The sequence below is a fragment of the Mobula hypostoma genome, chromosome 3, assembly GCF_963921235.1.
Source record: "Mobula hypostoma chromosome 3, sMobHyp1.1, whole genome shotgun sequence".
Classification (NCBI taxonomy): Eukaryota; Metazoa; Chordata; class Chondrichthyes; order Myliobatiformes; family Myliobatidae; genus Mobula; species Mobula hypostoma.
Window position 1 is genome coordinate 67,662,660 of NC_086099.1, and position 26,039 is coordinate 67,688,698.

Below are 26,039 nucleotides of genomic sequence, written 5' to 3' on the forward strand. Positions count from 1 at the left end.
CCTCCTATTCCCAAGGAGTCCACAGCCTCCTTCACTGCCAAACTGAGGCTAGACCCAGATGAGGAACAGCACCTTATAATCTACCTTAGTTATCTCCAACCTGATAGCATTCACATGGAGTTCCCTAAATCCCAGTAACTACCATCCTCTGCCCCACCACCACCTTTTTTTCCCAATCCTACTGGCCCCAATCACCCTTCCCCTCCCCCACACTCTCCATCTGCCCATCACCCACACATTCCTCCCACTGTGGCCATTCACCCACCCTTTCTCTATTCCATGGTCCACTGTCCTCCATCAGATTCCTTCAGTCCTATGTCATTTCTACCTATCAATTCCATCTTCTTACCTCGTTCCCACTTCACCATTCCTCCACTGCCTACTATCACTTCACCTGGATCTACCTAATACGTCCCAGCTTTTTACACACCCCAACATTTTTTTAACAATAGCTACCTCCCCTCTTTTCCAGTCATGATGAATGGTCTCAACCCGAAACATTGATTATTCATTTCCCTCCACAGATGCATGTTAACTTAGAGCAGACTTTGTGAGGCAAAGGTCACAAGCCTAGGGAGCACCTCGCTTGCCAGAGGTTTGATGAGATTGTGGTGGTTGTTCCAAGATAAGCAGAGTACTGAAATTGCATGAGAGTAGATCTGAGTGACTTAGGCCATGGAAAAATTCATACCGTCAATGTCAACAGTTAATGATTAATTGACCCAGGGGGAAAAAGGCCAAAAGAGAGTCCAGCTGGATCAGCAATCTTCAAAGGAGTATTCCCAGCAATTTTTCCCCCCATTTATTTCAGGTATCTAGCCATTTTTTGGGGGGTTTTATATTGAAACTGAGAATATACCAGTGAAACTGTTTGTATTGTTGCACAATAAATATTTGTATTGAATGGAAGGATATTTTAATTTGCAGTAAGACAGATTGTCAGTTCAGTTTGGCATAAAAACCTGCGGCCTGAACAAAATAGGGCAGGAAAAATAAATGCTAGATATGGCAACCGAAAGCTGTGAAGTGAACTGGAAGACAACAATGACTGATTTGTTGAAATAGGCAACCACTTCAATGTTATGCTTTATTAGGTACAGGAACTTCAGTCAATAAAATTCCCTACAATACACATTACAGCTGGGTTGACAGAACAGAAATCTAAACACCAACACTACTTAACAGCATCATAGTCAGTCCTGCATTGGTTGTAATGAGAAACCGGTTACATAAATATTTGGTTTACTACGTACGAAATTTTATACATACATCTTAAAAAAGTTTATTTTTTTATATATTTCCTAGCTAATTTAGCTTGTATTTCATTATTGTGAACTTCTTGCACCAATAGATTCTGATGGAAAGGATTAAAGTTTGCCACTAGAATGCACAAGTTCAGTGCAAATTGCTGGTAAAAGTTACATGCATTAAATATTCACCATTTAAATATTATCAACTTGCTATAAAGTCAACCTTTTTAATGTGAGATAATGTGAAACACATTTTAGGTGTTCTTTTCAAGATTGGAAGTGCTCAAATTCCAGTGAGCATTAAACTTCTTTTTCTGCCAAGACCACAGAACAATGTAAAGTTCATGTTATTAATATTTACCTCCATTTAACTGTAATCTGATTAATTTGTGCTACCTCAAAAATCATTCTGTTAAGGCTATTCATTGGGTATTCTGATCAATTGAGAAACAGACATTTAAGAGAGCAAATGGGCAACCAATGGCTCTTTATTGGTGCTTGATTTAACACAACACTTCAGGATGCAGTGTTTGATGTGTAATTCAGCTACTCAATGAATTGGACACCCTAACTCTATATATATATATATATATATATATATATATATATATACTTATGTACAATTTCTTGGGTATAGACAACAAAATCTAAGATCATGAACATCCAAATAATTACACCACCAAGACCAATTACTTTTAGTGCTATTTTTCCATTTTCCCAATATTGACTAAAAGTAAATCTTGATTTCACCATCATTAAATCAGTTGAAATTAAAACCCACACTAATATCTTAGTTTCTCCACACCTTAACCAACCATTTCAACTAAGTAATTCAACGAAAAACTGAAATTCAGTTTAACAAATTTTGTTTCAAAGGTACAATCTGATATGAAAGGGATTCTAAAAAACAAGCATTTTGAGTATGTCTAGGCTGACAGCCAGTAACATTAATCAGTTGCTCAGCATATTTATTTATTTTTATAGAAGATGTGTGGTTTTCATTTCAATTTGTGGTGGGAGCCAATCGACTTACTAAAGAAATACAGTTAAGACACATGTTTCGCAAAAATCCAGGACAGGCGGGTTTCATGATTAAATGTTCCAACAGCAATTTCAGTTCTGAAAAGAGAGCTCTGCATACAAAACAGAAATAAGACTGTTAACAACATTTCAGAAGAGATTATTCTTAAATTATACAATCATCAAAAGATGGCACACTAAAAAAATGTAAGATAACTTATTTTAATTACCAGAATTACCCCTGCCCCCCCCGCCCCAAGTTATTTGGAAATGACAAGGTGAAATTAAATATTCTACATTATTCATTTACAGGAAATGAGCATAATGGTGTGGCAGCACTACTACAATCTTTTCAAAGGCACTCAAGGTGGGAAATGAGATACTACCTTGAAGCACTGCAGTCTATGGTATTGTAGGGAACTTCAGGATTTAGATTCAACAAAGATGAAGGACCAGTGACACATCTCTAAATCAGAATGGCATATGATTTGGAATGATGCACGTGGGTGGTGATATCCCATGCATCTATTGCCCTTCTAAGTTGTAGGGACTATAGGTTTAAGTCATTCTCCATCCTTGACACGTTATTGCAATAAATGTAGATAATGCACAAAACAGCCTTTGACACAATATTCCAAGCAGTGAGTAAACAGGGTGGTGGATGAGTATATTTATAAGTGCTGAGTTTGTCAACTGTTGGAATTGCACATGTCCTTGAGATAATGGAATGGTCGCACATGACCATAGCCACCTTTTATACAAGGTGTGTTTGTAGCAGAGGAGGCTTTTCCACACTAGTTTCACTAGCAGTCTTTGCTGCCACATTGTTAAACTACAGCTGTGATCTCATGGACAGCCATTCACACCACCTTTGAAAATCAGTTTTCCCCATCCTTGGTGGAAGGCTGTAATGAAATCAGCTATCAATTCAATTCGCCCAAGCTCAAACTGAAAATCAGTTTGCATCTTATTTTTGAATAAATACTGTTTCTGTAACATGCACAATGGTCCCTTTGCTAATGACTAAATGTGTTATTTAATGGGGTTTAAACTGATTAGAATTGTCAAGCACAGGATTTTTTGGGCAGGTGTGAGTTTTCTACCTTTAGTAAATAAATATCCTGGTATACAGAAGGATAATTTAAAGGAGTTCTATTTCAATTTTAAAAATAAAGAGATTATTAAAAATGCCTTAATGCATCAAGCAACTGATGAATTTAGATAAAAAAGAATCAAAGTCACTAATCTGAGATATTATAGAATGCCTCGGTAATAAAAAATACTTCCATCTTTTCATGATCTGAACTCTTTCCAGCCAAGTACTGGTGCTCTGTCATTTGTGCACAGCTAACTGACAACAAACTGCAAAAGGACAATGACCATATAATCCGTATTGTGATGCTCATTATGGACAAATACCGTCTAGGAAATGGGGTTAGTGACAATGCTCTTTTGAAATAAAAGTACGTGCTAGCTAGAAATGAAGAGAGATGATGCAGTGATAATAATGGAGACATTACTTTTAAAAAGCTGGAAGTGGACATTAAATATTGCTAGTTATAAGGCATTTGGAAAAGATGGAAGGAAAAATGGATGGCACTACCAATTAAGGAACAGATTATGCTGCTGGAGAAGGAGGGAGGTCCCTGCAGGTCAAGTACTCCATCTGGTTCAAGTTAAAAAACAATAAGAGCATCATTACCCTGATTTTTCTACAGGCTTCAAATATTGCAACGGAGATGAGGGAGAAAATCTGCAGGGAAATTACAGGGAGACACAAGAACTCTAAAGTGAGAGATATCAACTATCACAACGTTGTTCAGAAAATGTTAAAAGAGCAAAAGGCAGTGAAGGAGATATTTCTGAACTACTTTGTGTGAGCATTCATGATCAATATATTGCTGCAGCAATAAAATATTCCTGGTTCAAATTCCGGTGAATTGAGTGGTTAAGTTGACCAAATATCTATAGGGAAGCACTTTGAAACAAAGACTACATTTTCAGAAGACTTACATTAGTAATAGGTAAGGGCAAGAGGCAATGTAGAGGAGAATTTGTCAACTGAATGGAGTGCACACTTTAGCTGGATGAGAAGATGCATCCTGGGTCAACTAATACTGCCTGACAAAACTGATAAAGAACTGGATGACCTGTAATGAGATTGATTTGGCTAGCTGAGGTATATTGCAAAAAAAAGATCAAAGTTGGAGCACATTAAAAGCTTCTTAAGCAGTCCTTCAAGAATAATGATGACTTGCTACCAATTTGGTCTGTGAATCCTGAGGTGACCAACAAAGCCAAAGTAGAAATAGTAGGCTCATCCAGATATGATAGTTTGTGAGCTGATACATTCTTCTGCTATTTACACTGTGCTTCTGTGTGCTGAGAGACGGGAGAGAGATATGGAGGGGAGTGGGAGGGCAAACAGAGAGACAGAGCAGGAGCTATTAAAGGCAACAAGTCTTACTGGAAGAGAGTTTTAACTGAGCCAGTAAAAGAAGAGATTTAAGCAAAGTGCCCGTGGTTGGAGTGGGCAGTACTAGAATGGAGAACCAAGGCTTTGGCTCAAGGGGGAAAGTTGCTTGGACACTGTTTCAAGAGGCATTCACACCCATTGGATTACATACTTCAAATTCAGTCTGTGGCCATGGACAAGTGGGTGTGACTTCAAGTGAGGCAGGTAGGTGGATCCCAGAGGTAGTGCTGGAAGAGCCTCAATCCTTGAGCTTGTCAATAGATTGTTGCTCCCTGCAAGAATGAGAGTGGATCAACTGTGGATGGATGAGCAACCAGCTGTGGCACTATGGTTCAGGGAACCATTCAAGAGGGGCAGAGAAGAGAAATGTAGCTGTAATGGGATGGTATAGTCAAAGGAACAGACACAATACTCTGTCTTAAGGATCAAGAGTCCCAAAGGCTGTGCTGTCTGGAGTTTGGGCTCAGGATATCTCATCTGATCTGCAGAGGAATTTGGAGTGGGAGGCAAAGATCCAGTTTTTCAGTCCATGTGAGTACTAATGTAGGAAAAACAAGGAAAAAGATTCTGCTGAGGGAATTGAGTAGCTAGGAGCCAAATTAAAACGAAGAACCAAAAGATAATAATCTCTGGATTGTTGACTGAGCCACGTGCAAATTAACAAAGCGTTAACAGGATCAGTGAGCTCAATGTGTGGCGCAAAGACTGATGTGAGAAAAATGGATTTGAATTCGCAAGACAATGGTACCAGTATCGGGGAAGGAGGAGCAGCAGCCCTAGAGCTTGCCTAACAGGTCTGAGATTGTTGTTCCCTCTGAGAAGGAGTAGTTGCTGTAGGAAGGATGAACTATTCTAAAGAGATGGGCTCCAGCTGACCACACTGAGTCCAGAGTCCTGGTGAATTGTAAACGAGAGCCGTGGATAGGGCTTTAAAACTAAATAGTTGGTTGGGGGGGGGGGGGGGTTGTTTCAACAGTTTGGAAAAAAGTGAGGATAAAGTAAAAGTGACGGAAAATGCATCAAGGGATTAAGAGACAAGGGTTTCCAGAATAAAGAAAAGGGCAAAAAGTTTTGAAAGGGATAAGAATTTAACTTCAGGTAACAAGGAGGCAAAATTGAAAAGGATAACGAATACAGGACTGAATGTGTTATATTTGAATGCATGCAGTCTACAGAGTAAGGTAGCTGATCTTGTAATGCAGTCAGAAATTGGCAGGCATGACCTTGCAGGCATCACTGAATCAGGGCTGAAAGGAGATCACAGTTGGGAGCTTAATATACAAGGATACACATTGCATCAGAAGGCAGGCAGGTGGGCAGAGAGAGTAGGGTGGCTCTGTTGGTAAAAATGAAATAAAATCTTTAGAAAGAAGGGACATGGATTGGAAGATGTAGAATCCTTGTGGGTAGAGTTAGAAATTGCAAGGATTGGTGCTGTGACAGTATCTTTTCACGTTATATGTCCATTATTTCAGTGATAGAAATGACGGCTTTGTGGCCAAGTTTGCAGATAATACAAGGATAGGTGGACAGCATATAGTGCTGAGGAAGCAAGGAGTCTGCAGAAGTACTTCAACAGATTAGAAGAATGGGGACAGAAGTGGCAGATGGATTACAGTGTAGGAAAGTGCATGGTCATGCATTTTGGTAGAAGGAATAAGAAGTGGATGTGGAGAGAATGTTTCCTATATTGGGTCAGTCTAGGACTAGTGGGCATAGCCTCAGAATATAAGGATATCCCATTAGAGATGAGGTGGAATTTATTTAGCCAGAGGGTGTTGAATCTGTGGAATTCATTGCCACGGACAGCTGTGGAGGCCAAGTCATTAGGTATATTTAAAGTGGAGGTTGATAGGATCTTGATTAGTAAGGTTATCAAAAGTATTGGGGAGAAAGCAGGAAAATGGAGTTGAGGGGGATAATATAATCAACCATGATTCAATAGTGGAGCAGATTTGAGGGGATGAATGGCCTAATTCTGTCTTCTGGAAAATCACTGGCTGTTTTCGTTTGAGTAAAAAAGGTTGAAATGAGGCTTGATAAGTGTACAAAACCATGCAAATTTCAGTGGTAAATAAAAATAATTAATACAAGAGATCCTGCAGGTGCTGGAAATCCAAAGCAACATACACAAAATGCTGGAAGAACTCAGCAGGTCAGGCAGCATCCATGTAAATGAAAAAGCCATGACCCTTCTTCAGGACTATTTCCTTTAGCAAAGGGGCTATGGACTGGAGAAGAAAGATTGGAAGTGATTTGCAAATAAATTCAACATAATGTATGATCAGGACTGCAGGAATAGATGATACTCAACCATTGATAATGGCCATAGTGCGAGAAAATCATGCTAATATGATGTCTTCAGGGATAAGAATCAGCACAGTGAAAATAAATTATTTCCAACACAAAATGAACTGAACAAATGTTGTTCTCTTCAAAGCAACAGTTTTAGAATACTAGCACCAGTTCAGAACAACCTATCTAATATGCATTCAATGAGATTAAGATTGTAGGAATGTAGTAAAACACTAGGTTTATTCTAAGTTAGATAAAGATTACTAAACAACGCACCAGCAAAACACTGAAAATACATACCGGCAGTAGGGGTTTCTGTGAGAGGAGTATCGGAGTGCAAGAAATCGGTAGTAAATGAAAGGCTGCAACAAACTTCCATGACCACTAATAAAAAGTGCAAAAAGTGCAAAATAATTGCAATGCTTCCATATTATTACTTTCATGTATGCAAATAACTAGATTGCTTAATTAAAACTTAACATACCATTTATTAAGGACAATCCCATTTATGACATATTACCTTAGCAACATGAAGACTGTAGCCGGCATCAGAAAAATTTCGTTGCAAGCAATAAACTTCAAAATATTCTGTTGATTAGCTGAAATTTTATCTAAGATGGCCCTTAAAAAAGCCAAACTGCCTGGACCCAGGATCTGAAAGAAACAGGAACAGTTACTAGTTGCTGCGGCCCTTTTTAAACTTCTCTGTCTTAGACCGGTGGTGGCAAACTTTTTTGAGTGTATGTGCCTGAATTAGCAATAATCCTCTAAAAAAAATTTCTATTGCATGCCATGATAATTTTTAGCAGAGATTATCATTGATTAATGAATTAGTAGTAACTCTGGCCTTTAACGGAAAAAAGTTGAGTCATGTTTCTTATTTACTTCCATTCATTGCTTTACTATTAATAAAATTATAACAGAGTGATTGAAATAAATGAAGCATTTTAGAAAACGTTCAAAATTATTTATCTTTTAAAAGACAAATGAAAAATAACTTCATTTCTAAAAGTATTGTTATTGTATTTCATATGCGTTTTAATGTGAAATTATTGGCTTGGTACATATAAAAGATCAAGGAAAATAAAACACTTTACTCTCAACATTCCTGCACTAAATTACTATTGTTTTAATATCCAGCTTCTCTTTGACTACATGAATATTCAGAGACCAACATACAGTAATTACCATTATTATCACTCACTGAATATCCAATGTTCACTCGCAAATGAAAGAAGAAAAAAGTATAAGCAGAGCAAAGCCAATGTTAACTGGCCCAAATGGCCTCCAGTAAGGTGGTGACACTCTCAGACACAGTGGGCTCTCTGGACCTTTATCTCATTTTTTGCAAATGCAAGTCACTGTTGGTTATCATGAACATCACGAACTGCAGGTCTACCCCACTAGTGACTTGCTGGATAGCGATAGAGCTGGACTTGTTGCGCATCATGTTGCAGCCTGCTTCAGCCACCAAGGGAAGAAGGCATCAGCAGTGTACGGATGCACTGTGCAACTTAATGGCCAGAATGATTGCCTTGGACATTTTTGTGATGATCACAAGACCCCATAAGACACTGGTAATGTAGAATACTGCATGTCTAATTCATTGGTCCATTGGTGAGACCGACAGCAGGTAGCTGAATTGTTTCGGTTGTGGCACGGACCGGGCCTCATTCATGCATCAGGGCCACCTGTTGTGACTGCTGGGGAAGGAGGCACCAGAGCTGGCTGTGTGTCATTGGATTGGAGGCTGGCCACTCCTAACCTTTTTACTCTCCAGTGTTCGTTCAATGGCTGCACTGCACAATATGAGGAACTGCTGCGAGCTCTCCTTGAAGAAACATGGCTCCAGGTTAACATCCACACACCGTGAATCTACAGGACATGACATTCAGGGACTTGGGTGATATTATTATTTTTAAAATATACTTTGTAACTGCATGCTTTTTTCTGCTATCATGATTATGTGTGAACTATGTGCTGAGTGTGACTGGTTGTACTCTGCACTTTGGCCCCAGAGGAATGCTGTTCCATTTAGCTGCATGCATGTGTATGGTTGAATGACAATTGAACTTGTTTACTATTTAAATACTGATGTGTACACCAGGTCGGTGAGGATTTCAAAATGAATCAACCAACATCACACGTCCTCATAATCATCTAGCTGGTGCCAAGCAGGTACAAAATGTTTCCTGTGACAACATCTCACCACTCAAGGGTTGTAAAAAAATCATTCACTGCTTCATTTGGCAGTAAAGATAATCATTATGTATCTTTTTATTATGGGTGAGGTTTAAACAATCTATGTATGGTATCAAAGACATAGGAGCAGAATTAGGACATTCAGCCCATCAAGTCTGCTCCTCCATTCCATCATGGCTGATCCCAGATCCCACTCAACCCCATACACCTGCCTTCTCGCCATATCCTTTGATGCCCTGACCAATCAGGAAATGATCAACTTCCGCCTTTAACACACACATGGACTTGGCCTCCACTGCAGTCAGTGGTAGAACATTCCACAGATTTTACTACTCTCTGGCTACAAAAATTTCTCCTTACCTCTGTTCTAAACAGTCGCCCCTCAATTTTGAGGCTGTATCCTCTGGCTCTGGATACCCCCCATAGGAAACATCCTCTCCACATCCACCCTATCTAGTCCTTTCAATAAGATCTCTCCACATTCTTCTAAATTCCAGTGACATGATACTGCATGCCACGTACCAACAAAGTGTTGTGCTCATCATCGTGTGTTGTGCTGGAGGTTCACCACACCTGTAGTCTATAAAACCCCAAGCTGGCATAATTAAAATAAAAGCTTGTCTTTAGCTGCTACATCTTAGAAATGATCAACTCAGGTCAGTTAGATTAGAGACTGGTGTCAAAGTTATCTCAAGGTCAGAAAGCTTTTTATCTTACTCTGGAAAAAGGAAAACTATTTAAACAATTTTTGAAATTTGTAATATAAAAGAAACAGAAAAACATGTTTCACATTAACAAAGTGTGTATACTCTTCATCGGAGGTGTTCTCTTAAAACAGCAATACTTACATCTAAAATTTTCTTTGTATACGCTGTAGCATGTAACAGAGAAAATAGAAAAACTGGAAAAATACTCACTGAAGGAAATAGTTAAGGAAGAAATTATTCACTATATTCAGAAAGTAAATTTTATACTATATGGACCTACATAATTAAAATTACTGGCACTGCTGATATGACATACCCAGAAACTCCACTGCAAGAATAACTTAAAGAAATTTTAAATCATCTTTCATCTCTTGGGAATTGCAAAGCATTACAGAATCAAAGATCACCTGTTCTGTTGTTGCAGAACCATTTTACACACATTGCCCTATGAAAAAAAAATTAAATAAACAAGTGCCTGGATAATCCATAGCAGACTGCTGAATTTTCCAGTGTGTAGTCAAATGCATCAATTGAAGCTGAACATGTAGAAATATTTTTCAATTTCATAACAATTTGACTCCCCCCCCTCCCAAATCATTCAACCCTCAAATTACCCACTTCACAATCTCCCAAAAATTTCCAAAATAAACTGGAGAGGATAAATTGTCAATGTTTTGTTGTTTCAGACATATCTGGTCTTTATTTAAATTTATAATTAATAGCTGACTTGTGTATAGAAATACCAAAAGCACTATTTATTTAGCTGATAGGTGGTAAAGTAATACTATTTAGAAAACGGAGTGCTTATTATTAAACTTTCAGTGGGAGTGAAACTCACCGAGATGGACGAAAAGGCCTGTGCTTATGATCCTTAACTGATTTTATTTTAAAGCCAAAAATGCACCAGAAAATTATTTGGAATTTCTAAGAATACTGCTCCAGAAATGTAGGAGGAAGAACCTAGGATCTTGACATTGAGGAAAGAAGTTTTAGAACGAAGTTTTGGAAAAGATTTTTTTTTTAAAAGTGCAATCACTACGGTGGGAGTTCAAATAGGAAAAAAAAAGCAACCTACAATACTGTCAACTCCTGGTCCTCATAACAGTTCTACCTTGGTCCTCAATGCTCACTCCTCCGAAACATTCGGTACTGGAATCCCCCATTTCAATGCACACAAACTTAATCCAGGGATCTTGCAACTTACAACAGCAGATAACAAATGAACTTCTTGGAGATTCATTTTTAAGTATGAAAGCATAATCCACTGGAAACTTAAACTTCACTGACAGATAGAAAGGCCAGTTAAACATACTTAAGTATTTTTTTATGACAGTGCTTTAACTCCACTTTAATGCAACCAATATTTAAAGGATACTAGTAACTGGATGTGAGTTGACAAAGATTAATGAGAAAAGGAGATAGTGGCAGCTGTCCTCTAGCAGGGCCTGACTCAGAAAAACACGGCTCAGTTGGAAGTGAGGTAAACGTTGATGTAACCGAAGTGCACTGGTAAGCGCATTTGCCAGCAAAGCACGTTGGTAAAAGCTAGTAGCCTCATATAATCTGTAAAATAAAACCATAAATATATTTTAGCATATCAACAATTTAAGCAAGCTTCACAAATTATGTACTACTGTGAAAAAGAAAACTTTAGAATTTTTGGTCCTATGCTCAAGACAACATCAATTTGATATAGGTATAGCGTTACAGGCAGTTATCAATATCACAGATTGCTCCTTGAACCGTGACAGTCTTCATACCTTGCATTACTTCAAGCTGGCCTGACCATAGTGATGGTGCCCACCATTCTATATATACATACACACACACACAAATTCACACTCCAAGAATTATTGAACAGAACTCAGGACTGCCAAAGCCTTTTCTTCATTCAGATGTGGTGCCCATCATTAATCGGCAAAAATTTAACTTTCTTGCTATAAATTAGTGAATCAGGAACCCAATGTTTTGCAGTTCAAAACACAAGCATTATAATAATAACATTGGCAATTCCTTCATTATCAAAACTGAGAGTGACACTATAGTTCTACAATCCAACGAGGCAGTGATCCCTATCATCAAAAGATATTTAAGAGTGGAAGCCTTGTAAAACAAAAGCAACTTACCATGCTGTTGGAGAGACTTGGAGCAGTAAAGCCACAAAGTAATTTTAAAATTCACCTTTTAAAATTAAGTCACGGCAGACTGAGCCAAGTTAGATCAATCACCACAGGGATAATAGAGGTATGTGACTTAATAAACTAAGATTTGCACAGCAGAATTTTGGATGAGTTCAAAATTAGAGTGTACAAGGTATAAGGTAAGGGGAACACTAAAATAGGCATATTTGGAAGTGACAAAAACATTGATGAAGAATTAAACAGGCAAGCTAAACCAAGGACAGGTGAGGGTACTTGCCTTGATAAAGCAAGGGGGTCACATAATTATAACTAATATCTGTAAAACAAAGTACCATGAATCTTTCAGGTCGTAAATACAAAGTGGAAAGAATCAGGATTGATCACACTCTTAGCAGGGAAAAAGGCAATAACTTGGGTCTTCCTGATATATCACTCCATTAGATCCCTAGAGGCATTTCACAGATGCACTATCAAATAAAAAACTAGCATCTATGTTAGAACAGGGAATAAAAAGGATGAAAAAGTATAAAGTAGGGGCACCTTTCAAATATATGCGTATCCACAAAGCTGCAAGTATGAACTAATTATTGGTTTCTACAACTTTGAATTAACTTCATTATTTCCCTATGTACCTAGTCATCTTGTGTCAAAATGGTTGTTGTGATGCGTTCAGTGTGGTAGTGTAGTGGGTAGTGCTCATCACTCTCACTTTCAGCTTCCACTGCTGCTAACAGTCTTGCGAAAAGGAGAGCTGACTGTGCAAGTCTCTCCCTGCCAGTACATAGCCTCTCCAACAGCAAGCCTCATGTGGTGCCTCCTCGCTGGCAACACACAGAAAATAAACTCCTTTTGGACTCAGGGTGAACTACAGAGGACAGACAGGAGGTCTAGCCCCTGCACATGTAGCATGCAGGTCCACCGGTGTGTGGACACGCCCTGATGCTCGTGAACCAGACCCCAGCTATGGCTAAATAAGCCCACTGCCTTGCGTGCAGCCTTGGAAGAGATGAAGGCTATAGAGTAAACACAGACAGCAAATCTGGAGTGGAGCCCCTAAGGCTGCTGGATGTCATTGAACATCCTTCCGGCAGCTCTGGCAGCCAAGCTGGTGCCAAAAGTATTAGTTCACAAGCTTTCTTTTGGATTACACAGTTGAGGTTGAGAGGAGGATCTTGATGACTGGGCATCTCATGATCTCATTATCTTCCGCCCAGGTTTGTGATGACAATTATCATCACTAATTGTCCTTTGAGACAGACAAATGCCAACCACCACCACCTAGTCATCTATTAACAAATAATATCCTGTAAGTAACTAAATGTGTATGATTCTATTTTTTCTATTATCCTATAAATAACTATTTGATATAGCACAGCAAATGATTCCACAAAACACTAAGCTAACATTCTATAGTGTATGGTGTCATTTATCAAAATGCATTAATATTTTAAAAATAAAAGCATGATTAGTATTTAACTCATTCTTCAATATCAATACAACTTGATGCTAATTCTATTAATGTAATAAATGACACTTACCCCATAAAGGGAAATATAAACATGATAGAGCAGTATATTGTGAAAAGTCGAGAAAGCCACATGGCAGCCTCCAGTTTGTTAGCCATCATGAATTGCTGAAAATGTGAGGAGAGTGTTGTAATTTAATCATGAAGTACTAACAAATACAAATACGCTAAAATTCTAGTAATAAGTGTACCCTTGTACAGTAATAAAGAATGACATACAAGCTAATTTCTAACAAAAATAGTTCTTGCATGTGATGAGTGGCTAACATGATTAGCTAAAGCACCAATACACTCATATTACAAAAAATTAATTTCTTCAATATTTACAGTTCAGTTTGGAATATAGTACTATGCGATGGAGCCTAAAACTTAAACCCAGACCCTTTAGGAATGAATGAAGTCAGCAAGTAGCAACTATTTGAAAATACAATCTCTCAAATAGCGAAAATATCATGGGTGTGTTAATAAACAGAAAATCAATAACAAATGGAAGAGATTAAATAATTTGGATTACCATTAAATAGATCAATCCAAATAAAGCATTTATTTGCATTGCCTCTTGCACTCAAAATATTTTTGATCGCACAGAATGAACAAAACTGATTTGATATGGGTACTTGATTGCACAAGCATAAGCATCAACATCAACATATTTTCAACAATAGTTTTGTTATCTACCAAGTTTTAGAGCAAATGCATATTCCTTCTGTTAATTTGACAGTAGGCATTACTGAACTATTTAAGTATGGGAATCCACAAGGTATCTCATAAGGATTTTAATCCTAAAGTATAATTGTCATCTATTGATTCAGGAATATAGAGTAGTGACTAATCAATTTATTTTATTTATTATCAGTTTGGAAGAAGGAACCATGAACCAATTAGGGGCAACTTGGCTGGAATCTAATGCAGTAATAACCTCAGTGCTTCAAGAACTCATCTTCATCCATTGAGTAAAAAGTAAAATTAAAATAACTTTACTCCCACTTATAAGCTACATTCTTATTTTATCTACCTTTTTAAAAATCAACCTGCTAAATCTAAACAGATGATCATTACCACAGGTTACTTATCCCACTGATTCTTCGATACACTGCTTCAGTTAACTAGTTCCAGTTTGTTCATTAACTAGGTTACTTGTAACTACTGCCAATGTTTACAGAACTACACTAAATAAATATATTTAAAAATCACCTCCCTACTCAACAAAGGAAACACACCATAGGCAGCACAGCTGTGTTTTAGCTGAACCCACAGATTTTAGTACCAAAGTTCCTAACGTGAATTTCTCAAACTTCAACAGTCCTGTATCTCTTTCACCTATCAACTTCCCAGCTCTTTACTTCACCCCTCCCCCATGCCAGTTTCATCTATCACCTTGTGTTTCTTCCTCGCCTCCCCTCCCCGACCTTCTTACTCCTCATCTTTTTTTCTGCAGTCCTGATGAAGGGCCTCAGCCCGAAACATTGATTGTACTCTTTTCCATAGATGCTGCCTAGCCGACTGATTTCCTCCAGCAGTTTGTATGTGTAGCTTAAACTACCAGTGGACATGCTTAGGTGATCAGTTTTAAACTTTGACAGATAAGAGCATACAACAGCAAAACACAATACAGACCATTTAGCCCATGATCCTGTGCGACCTTAATCCTACTCCAAGGTCAGTCTAACCCTCTTTTCCTAAATAGTCCTCCATTTTTCTTTCATCCATATGCCCAAGTCTCTCAAATGACCCCAACATTCCCATCTGTTCTGCAGCACTGCTAAGAATCCTGCCATTAACCTTGCACTCTGCCTTCAAATTCAACCTTTCAAAGTGTACCACTTCAGTTTTCTGGATTGAGCTCCATCTTCCACTTCTCAAACTAGCCGTGCATCCTTTGTAACCTAAAACAACCCTCTCTACACTATCCACAACTTACTAACCCATCTTTCCACTTCCTCATGCAAGTCATTTATAAAAATCACCAAGAGCAAGGGACCCAGGCAGAGCCCCGCAGAACATCAATAGTCACAGACCTCCAAGCATAATACATTCATCTACTACCAGCCTTTGCCTCTGTTGGATAAAGCCAATTCTGAACCCACACAACCAAATTTCTCTGGATCACATGCATCCTGCTCTCTGAATGGCTTACCAATGGGGAACCTTGTCAAATACCTTACTAAAATCCATAAACACCACATCCACCGCTCTACCTTCAATTTGTTTTGTCTCTTCCTTAAAGAATAAAATCAGGCCCGTGAAGCACGACCTGCCCCTCACAAAGCAATGTTGACTACTCTTTTAATTCCTATCTCTAAGAATCCTCTCCAACAGTTTGCCCACCACTGATGTAAGACTCACTGTCTATAATTCCTAGGATTATCCTTATTACCTTTCTTGAACAAAGGAATAATATTTGCCATGCTGTAATCTTCTGGTATTATTCCCGTTGCCAGAGAGGATGCAAAGATCATCACCGAAGGCACTACGATCTTTTCCCTCACTTTCCATAGTAACCTAGGACATAGCCCATCCTGCCCCAGGGACTCACTTATCCTAATGTTTTTCCAAAAGTCCCAAAACATCCATGTTATTAATATCAACTTGCTCTAGCATATTAGCTTGTCCTCACATATGTCAAAGTCCCTCTCACGGAATATAAACCAAGTACTGTATTATACATTATTGTTTTACTTCAAAGAGTCAAATATAGGAGGCAAAGCACTTATGAAAAATAAAAATAAAGTCAAAACAAAACTGGTTACTCAGTCGTATCAGAAATCGCTCATTGACCAATGCATTTTACTGTACTCACCAAGACACCACCCTGGGGGCCATTTCTAGTTGAGTCTGCCATATCAGAATAGTACTGGAAAAGAAACAAAGTCTTAATTAATCAACCATATTTAAAAAAATACAGCCTGACCGCCCAATCTTCTGCTGTCTTGGGATGTTGTCAACACTACGTGGCTAGCATATTTCTCTACTTAACAGCCACAGTAGACATTTAAAGGTAAAGACCACACATATAATTAATGCACTAAACATCATAACATGAATAGTTTGAACTTTTCTATTATTTTAAATTAAATGACATAGGTAGGAAAAGGGATGAGGTCCTGAAAGGAGAATATAGGGAGCTAGGTAGGGAGTTGAGAAAAAGGACCACAAAGGTAGTAATCTCTGGATTACTGCCTGTGCCATGCGACAGTGAGAGTAGGAATGCAATGAGGTGGAGGATAAATGCGTGGCTGAGGGATTGGAGCAGGGGGCAGGGATTCAAGTTTTTGGATCATTGGGACCTCTTTTGGCGCAGGCGTGACCTGTACAAAAAGGACGGGTTACACTTGAATCCTAGGGGGACCAATATCCTGGCAGGGAGATTAGCAGGGGCTACTGAGGTGACTTTAAACAAGAACGGTTGGGGGGTGGGAATCAAATTAAAGAGGCTAGGCGTGAGGAGGTTAGTTCACAACAGGGGGATGGGAACCAGTGCAGAGAGACAGAGGGGTGTAAAGTGAGGGTAGAAGCAAAAAGTACAAAGGAAAAAAGTAAAAGTGGCAGGCCGACAAATCCAGGGCGAGCATTAAAAAGGGCCACTTTTCAACATAATTGTATAAGGGCTAAGAGAGTTGTAAAAGAGCGCCTGAAGGCTTTGTGTGTCAATGCAAGGAGCATTCGTAATAAGGTGGATGAATTGAAAGTGCAGATTGTTATTAATGATTATGATATAGTTGGGATCACAGAGACATGGCTCCAGGGTGACCAGGGATGGGAGCTCAACGTTCAGGGATATTCAATATTCAGGAGGGATAGACATGAAGGAAGGGCAGGTGGGGTGGTGTTGCTGGTTAAAGGAGAGATTAACGCAATAGAAAGGAAGGACATAAGCCGGGAAGATGTGGAATCGATATGGGTAGAGCTGCGTAACACTAAGGGGCAGAAAACGCTGGTGGGAGTTGTGTACAGGCCACCTAACAGTAGTAGTGAGGTTGGAGATGGTATTAAACAGGAAATTAGAAATGTGTGCAATAAAGGAACAGCAGTTATAATGGGTGACTTCAATCTACATGTAGATTGGGTGAACCAAATTGGTAAAGGTGCTGAGGAAGAGGATTTCTTGGAATGTATGCGGGATGGTTTTTTGAACCAACATGTCGAGGAACCAACTAGAGAGCAGGCTATTCTGGACTGGGTTTTGAGCAATGAGGAAGGGTTAATTAGCAATCTTGTCGTGAGAGGCCCTTTGGGTAAGAGTGACCATAATATGGTGGAATTCTTCATTAAGATGGAGAGTGACATAGTTAATTCAGAAACAAAGGTTCTGAACTTAAAGAGGGGTAACTTTGAAGGTATGAGACGTGAATTAGCTAAGATAGACTGGCAAATGACACTTAAAGGATTGACGGCGGATATGCAATGGCAAGCATTTAAAGGTTGCATGGATGAACTACAACAATTGTTCATCCCAGTTTGGCAAAAGAATAAATCAAGGAAGGTAGTGCACCCGTGGCTGACAAGAGAAATTACGGATAGTATCAATTCCAAAGAAGAAGCATACAAATTAGCCAGAGAAAGTGGCTCACCTGAGGACTGGGAGAAATTCAGAGTTCAGCAGAGGAGGACAAAGGGCTTAATTAGGAAGGGGAAAAAAGATGATGAGAGAAAACTGGCAGGGAACATAAAAACGGACTGTAAAAGCTTTTATAGATATGTAAAAAGGAAAAGACTGGTAAAGACAAATGTAGGTCCCCTGCAGACAGAAACAGGTGAATTGATTATGGGGAGCAAGGACATGGCAGACCAATTGAATAATTACTTTGGTTCTGTCTTCACTAAGGAGGACATAAATAATCTTCCAGAAATAGTAGGGGACAGAGGGTCCAGTGAGATGGAGGAACTGAGCGAAATACATGTTAGTAGGGAAGTGGTGTTAGGTAAATTGAAGGGATTGAAGGCAGATAAATCCCCAGGGCCAGATGGTCTGCATCCTAGAGTGCTTAAGGAAGTAGCCCAAGAAATAGTGGATGCATTAGTGATAATTTTTCAAAAATCGTTAGATTCTGGACTAGTTCCTGAGGATTGGAGGGTGGCTAATGTAACTCCACTTTTTAAAAAAGGAGGGAGAGAGAAACCGGGGAATTATAGACCGGTTAGCCTAACGTCGGTGGTGGGGAAACTGCTGGAGTCAGTTATCAAGGATGTGATAACAGCACATTTGGAAAGCGGTGAAATGATCGGACAAAGTCAGCATGGATTTGTGAAAGGAAAATCATGTCTGACGAATCTCATAGAATTTTCTGAGGATGTAACTAGTAGAGTGGATAGGGGAGAACCAGTGGATGTGGTATATTTGGATTTTCAAAAGGCTTTTGACAAGGTCCCACACAGGAGATTAGTGTGCAAACTTAAGGCACACGGTATTGGGGGTAAGGTATTGGTGTGGGTGGAGAATTGGTTAGCAGACAGGAAGCAAAGAGTGGGAATAAACGGGACCTTTTCAGAATGGCAGGCGGTGACGAGTGGGGTACCGCAAGGCTCAGTGCTGGGACCCCAGTTGTTTACAATATATATTAATGACTTGGATGAGGGAATTAAATGCAGCATCTCCAAGTTTGCGGATGACACGAAGCTGGGTGGCAGTGTTAGCAGTGAGGAGGATGCTAAGAGGATGCAGGGTGACTTGGATAGGTTGGGTGAGTGGGAAAATTCATGGCAGATGCAATTTAATGTGGATAAATGTGAAGTTATCCACTTTGGTGGCAAAAGTAGGAAAACAGATTATTATCTGAATGGTGGCCGATTAGGAAAAGGGGAGGTGCAACGAGACCTGGGTGTCATTATACACCAGTCATTGAAAGTGGGCATGCAGGTACAGCAGGCGGTGAAAAAGGCGAATGGTATGCTGGCATTTATAGCGAGAGGATTCGAGTACAGGAGCAGGGAGGTACTACTGCAGTTGTACAAGGCCTTGGTGAGACCACACCTGGAGTATTGTGTGCAGTTTTGGTCCCCTAATTTGAGGAAAGACATCCTTGCCATAGAGGGAGTACAAAGAAGGTTCACCAGATTGATTCCTGGGATGGCAGGACTTTCATATGAAGAAAGACTGGATGAACTGGGCTTGTACTCGTTGGAATTTAGAAGATTGAGGGGAGATCTCATTGAAACGTATAAGATCCTAAAGGGATTGGACAGGCTAGATGCAGGAAGGTTGTTCCCGATGTTGGGGAAGTCCAGAACGAGGGGCCACAGTTTGAGGATAGAGGGGAAGCCTTTTAGGACCGAGATTAGGAAAAACTTCTTCACACAGAGAGTGGTGAATCTGTGGAATTCTCTGCCACAGGAAACAGTTGAGGCCAGTTCATTAGCTACATTTAAGAGGGAGTTAGATATGGCCCTTGTGGCTACGGGGGTCAGGGGGTATGGAGGGAAGGCTGGGGCGGGGTTCTGAGTTGGATGATCAGCCATTATCATAATAAATGGCGGTGCAGGTTCAAAGGGCCGAATGGCCTACTCCTGCACCTTTTTTCTATGTTTCTATGTAAACAAATGATAGTTTCAAAGAACTAATTTTGAATTTACTGTACATTCCATTGTCATTACAAATGCAGACGCCCCACCATTCGCTCAGTTGTAAAACCAGATTTTCATAGCTACTGATTCATGTTATACCAGCAAGTTCTTTGTGGAGGTTACTATACAATATTTGTGTATTACAAAATACCGCCCTTCACGAAGAATATTTTATTCCCTGTCATTTTAAAATTCTACTTGTTCTTGTTCCAAGATATAAAACAACTCTGTATAGCAGGGATAAATTCAAAGTGCTAAAAACACAAAGGTCAGATAGGAACAGTTAACATTTGGCCCAATGTCTTCAATTGAGTTCTGAGAAAACTTAAGACATTAAATGTTCTCAGCTGCAGAGGTGTGGAGAGGATGTCTTGTACAGTAAGGGAGTCCAAGACCAGGGGACACAGCCTCAGAATAGAGGAATGTCCATTTAGAATGGAGATGAGTAGGAATTTCTTTTGCCAGAGTGGTGAATCTGTGGAATTCATTGCCACAGGTGGCTGTGGAGGGCAAGTCATTAGGTATTTTGGGTTATTGATAGATTCTTGATTCAGGGCAGGAAGGGATATGGGGAGAAGGTAGGAGATTGGGACTGAGAGGAAATTGGATCAGCCATGATGAAATGACAGAGCAGACTCAATGGGCCAAATAGCCTAATTCTGCTTCTGTATCTTCTGGTCCTATAAAATAACCAGAAAAACACGGATGGAAATGGGTTAAGAATAAGATAGGCTGAATAATACAAGTGATGAAAATGCACTAATCACAGATGATAATGGAACTGTTAATCATAGCATCAGCTGCTTGGGTTCAATACTAACTTCAAAGAGAAAGCCACAGTTGAAAAAATCTCACATAAAATCGTGCCTAGAGTTTGCCAGAAGGCATGTGGAAGGCTCTGAAGTCAGCTGGAAGAAGGTTCTATGGTCTGACGAAACCAAAATTGTGCTTTCTGGCCATTAGACCAAACACTGCACATCATCAAAAACACACCAACCCTACCGTGAATTATGGTGGTGACCGCATCATGCTGTGGGGATGCTTCACGGCAGCAGGCCCTGGAAAGCTTGTGAAGGTAAATGAATGATGCAAAATACAGGGAAATCTTGGAGAAAAACCTGATGCAGTCTGTAAGGGAACTATGACTTGGGAGAAGATCTGCTTTCCAGCAAGACAATGACCCCAAGCTTAATGCCAAAGCTACACAGGAATGGCTTAAAAACAACAAAGTTAATGTTCTGGAGTGGCCAAGTTAGAGTCCAGATTGCAATCCAACTGAGAATTTGTGGCTGAACTTGAAAAGGGCAATTCATTCACAATCCCCATGCAATCTGACAGAGCCTGAGCAGTCTTGTAAAGAAGAACGGGGAAAGATTGCACTGTCCAGATGTGCAAAGCTGATATAGAGACCTATCCCGACAGACTCAAGGCTATAATTGCTGCCAAAGGTGCACTGACTTTAAGGGGAGGAATACTCATGCAATCAATTATTTTGTGTTTCATTTGTAATTAGTTTAGATAATTTTCTAGAGACCTGTTTGCACTTTGACACGAAAAAGTCTCTTTTTGTTGATCAGTGTCAAAAAAGCCAAATCAAGACTGTGGAAATGACAGTGGACTTCAGGAGGAGCCCCCCAATACTCCCCCCACTCACTATACTCAACAGTATTGTGTCTGCTGTGGAGACCTTCAGGTTTGTGGGTGTCACAATCTCTCAGGACCTGAAGTGGACACCCAACGCGGACACTCTTATCAATAAGGCTCTGCAGAGGTTGTATTTCCTATGTCAACTCAGGAAGTACAACCTGCCTCAGGAGCTGCTGATTCAATTCTATTCAAGAATAATCCAGTCTGTTCTCTGTTCGTCCATCACTGTCTGGTTTGGATCAGCTACCAAACAAGACAAGAATAGACTCCAAAGAACCGTCAGGGCTGTGGGAAGGATTATTGGTGTGAAGCTGCCCTCGATCCAGGACTTATATGCATCTAGAGTCAGGAAGCAAGCAAGCAGCATCATTGCAGACCCATCACACCCTGGACATCACCTGTTCCAACTCCTTCCTTCTGGTAGGCGCTTTAGATCACTACGCCAGGACAAATAGGTACAAGAACAGTTTCTTTCCATTTGCCATAAGTCTTAAGAACACTTGAATTTTAGTCTATTATAAAACAAGTCCACCTGTATATACACAGGTATACTTCGTTGTATATAGTTCACGATTATTTGCACTATTGTTTTGTTTGCTTTTTGATTCTGTACAGCGAAAGCTCAGGAAAACCGGCATCAAATTCCCTGTATGTGTCCACATACTTGGCGATAATAAAGGATTCTGATTAAATCCACTGTGATTCAATGCTGCAAAACATTAAAACTTCCAAGGGAGTGAATACTTTTTGTGGGGGGGGGGGGTGTATCTGCAGTACTCCACCAGTTACTTACTGCCAATCCTAAATCTATACCATTTTACACCTTAACCCATGAACTCTCATCTTGCACAGTAACTTTTAAAGAATCGTCGTACTCCATGCTTCTGGAAACCCAAAAGCACTACACCTATCAATTCTCCTTTATCTACCTCATTTGTTATACCCTCAAAGAAATCTAGTAAATTTGTTAAACCGGTTTCTTTCAGAATACCAATTTAACTATGGTTATCTTATGCATTTCAAAACGCCCTGCAATTAATTCTTCAATAATGGTTCTCGGCACTCTTAATGACAAATGTTTTTGGTTTCCTGCCGTCCGTCTCCCATTTTTGAATATCGGGGTCGCAGTTGCAGTTGTCCAATCCTCTGGGACATCTCCTGAATCGAGGGAATACTGTAAATAACAACCAACAGCTCCTCGATCTGTACAGTCACTTCCTTTAAGGCAATCTCTCCAGCCGCCATTCCCAGCACAGGAGCGTGGGCCTGAACTTGCATACATCTCCCTACCTCGATCGGTGCTCCCTACCAATCTGAGACTGACGAGGCCCACGAGGCCTTCGCCAACATGAAGGGTGCCGTGCACGGTAAGGGCGACGACTCTCGGCCTACCTCCTCGAACTTTCCAGTGACAAGGGGCTGAAAGGGAACTACCACTGGCTTCAGCCTTCACCGTAAGGGATTGTGACTCAAACCTGCCGGAGAGCCGATCTAGAAAGTTCCATCCCTTGACGCAGCGTTACCCCGGCAACCCGGTCTCAGGGGCCTTACCTGCAGCTCGCGCCGAGCGGAGCGGAGTGGACTATATGCGATAGATAGAGAGAGGAGCGAACACGCGCCGCGCTTCCGTTCCCGTTCCGGTTCCGGTGCGGACCCTACCGCTCCCGCCCCGAGCTCGCAGCAGCTCAAGCCCGTACCCGCTACTCGGGAACGGAGTTTCGTCTGCGCAGGCGCGCGGTCGCCAAACAACCCTGCCAGCCCTGCGGCGTGTCGGTGCCGACATTTCCCCCATTCCGGTGGGCTACACCGGTCTCGCGTGGGCGGCCTGACCGCCCGACACCTAGACCGGTTTCCCGGCTCGTGGCGACCGCGTCTGGCGCCGAGCTTCGATCTCTATAAAACTGGAGCTCTCCGCTGTTGAATGAGTGGGCCACTCGGCCTAGTCATTTCTGCCAGGCTTTAACTCCCATGTCAGTTATCTGCATCTCTCAAATCCTTAATATTTTAAAAAAAAGTTCTACCTCTTTAAATATCTCAGGCGATCTATCCTGTACACATCTCCTGGGTGGAGAATTACAAAGATCCTCCAACTTCATTCAGCCCAGTCAGCCCCATTCAAATGAAGTTGCCAATTCATTTAATGTCAAAAGTAAATCATGAAAGGATTTTTGCATTTTCCCCAGGTCTGCCACACAAAACTGCTTTTGAATTCCTAAATTCAAGAACAATTATGTTAGAACATCAAACACGAGAGGCTGGAAATGTGCAAATGCTGGAAACCCAAGGCAAAACACAGAAAATGCTGGAGAAACTCAGTAGGTCAGGCAGCATCTCTGGACGATGCTTCGGACTGGGACGCTTCAGCAGAAGTTAGATTAGAATATGTCAGAGTATCCTCATTCTTGGCACAAGATTTAGGAAACAAAACGTTCTTTAAGCTTAACTTGATTTTAGCTCATTTTCCAATTTTTTACAGCAAAATCTTTGTATTTTCCTAAATCTTTACAAAATGATACAGCAGAGGACAAGAGGATCTTAGCCCAATGTGGCAACTTTACTCTGTGAAGAACATAAAGAATAAGTTGCATCAACAATTGAAAGGCTTCAGTGACTGTACTTTTTGCAATGTGTTGTCATCTAATTATGATTTAATTAATTATTCAATTTGTATTATTAAAATATTAGTCCCCTTTTAATGTCAGAAACTGACATTTCAATAATTCTAAAGCAGTTTGAAAGAAAAGATTTTACCGTAACAAATACTGCACATTTCTGATTTTAGTTGCTCCACCATTGGGGCTCAAACTTCAACTCAAGACATTGTTCTGGAATTTCCTTTCTAAAATGTTCCACCTACCTCCGTTGTAACCTCTTCACTAAACCTTTTTCTTTCACTAAGTCTTTTATATCCCAGTGCCAGTGTTTGTTTGATATAATTTCTATGCTATGGATTGACTTAGGACATTTTGCTCCATTAAATAAACTGCACAGAAACAAGTTGTTAATCATAACTCTGGTTTGGTCCTGACATTTTACTTCATAATATGAGGACAGATTCAAACATTTTAACATGTTTGTGAGTTGATGTCCAGTCATTCTGTGGGGATTTGAAGTTTTTAGGCTTTTTCAAAAGATTTATGAACTAATTCCAAGAGTTGTCAAAAATTTGCGTTGGGTAAGGATTGTCATTGATTTGAATGCAACCTTTACCGAAAGATTTCTGTAGAAATACACTTGATAAGATCATTAGAAATTGTGGGGGGTTGGGGGCGGTTGATAAGGATTGGTTAGACTAAATTCCATCTTCTTTCTTCTGTGAATTTCCCTGCAAATTGTTCTTGGTACTTCACATTTGTGAAACATAAAAGGAACACAAGGGCCCTGTTTTTGTAGTTAGTGACAAAACAACAACAATTATTGGAATTGGCTTATTATTTCAGTGTAAAGCTTGTCTTGCATGTGATTTATACAGATCAGATCATTACACAGTACATTAAGGCAGAACAGGGTAAAACAATAACAATGCAGAATAAGGTGCAACATCTACAGAGAAAGTGCAGTGCAGATAAACAAGGTGCAAGATCATAACAAGGTAGATTGTGAAGTCAAGAGTTCAATTTATTCTACTAGTGACCTTCTGTATTTAATAGTCAGATAACAGTGGGGTAGACCTTAAAGAAAGCTACCCATAAAGATTTCGACATCTTAGTGGCAAGTACATCCTTTAAGCAGTATCCACTATAATCATGTCTTGGGATCACTAACATCTTGCAACTGGGATGCCATTAAGCTGACTGAGTAGCCAATCACATTAAATAAGTATCACAAGGAGCATTCCAGCAAAATGAAAAGCACATTTTTTATTAAATAAAGATCACTACATATTCATGTGATTAAGGTGGAAGCGGACATAACCTAAACATCAAAAAGAGAACAACCTTGTTTTGAAATATCCATCTCCTTTGAGGAAGGGTTACTGATTTGAAACATAGACTGTTTTCTTTCCCATACATGTTGCTTTATAGACTGAATTTTTTCAGCATTTCTGTTTTTGTTTCATTTTTTTTTGCATAAGGGGAAAATTAATTTCCAAGTACATAAAAGATGGTGAGCTGAATCATTAACAGTTACTTTGTGAACTTCATGTCAAGTAAACATAGAAACCTGGAATTTGCTCTCATTTTCCCAAATCATTTCATCAGCATGACTAATGCA

General features: G+C 39.9%; 1 protein-coding gene across 2 annotated transcripts; it reads right to left on the bottom strand.

Moving 5' to 3' along the window:
- Positions 1–1,847: 1,847 nt before the first annotated feature.
- On the bottom strand, positions 1,848–23,620 carry tmem33 (transmembrane protein 33). 2 transcript variants are annotated; one of them, XM_063042140.1, is made up of 8 exons: positions 23,376–23,620; positions 16,417–16,470; positions 13,630–13,724; positions 11,326–11,513; positions 10,092–10,159; positions 7,562–7,695; positions 7,342–7,425; positions 1,848–2,383 (listed from the first exon to the last, which is right to left on the bottom strand). In XM_063042140.1, the coding sequence occupies exons 2-8, from the start codon at positions 16,456–16,458 to the stop codon at positions 2,254–2,256; spliced, it is 741 nt and encodes a 246-aa protein (XP_062898210.1). In that variant the 5' UTR covers positions 16,459–16,470; positions 23,376–23,620; the 3' UTR covers positions 1,848–2,253. The 2 variants fall into 2 exon arrangements, with proteins under 2 accessions (XP_062898210.1, XP_062898211.1); XM_063042141.1 differs by lacking the exon at positions 23,376–23,620 and adding an exon at positions 23,217–23,316.
- Positions 23,621–26,039: the final 2,419 nt, after the last annotated feature.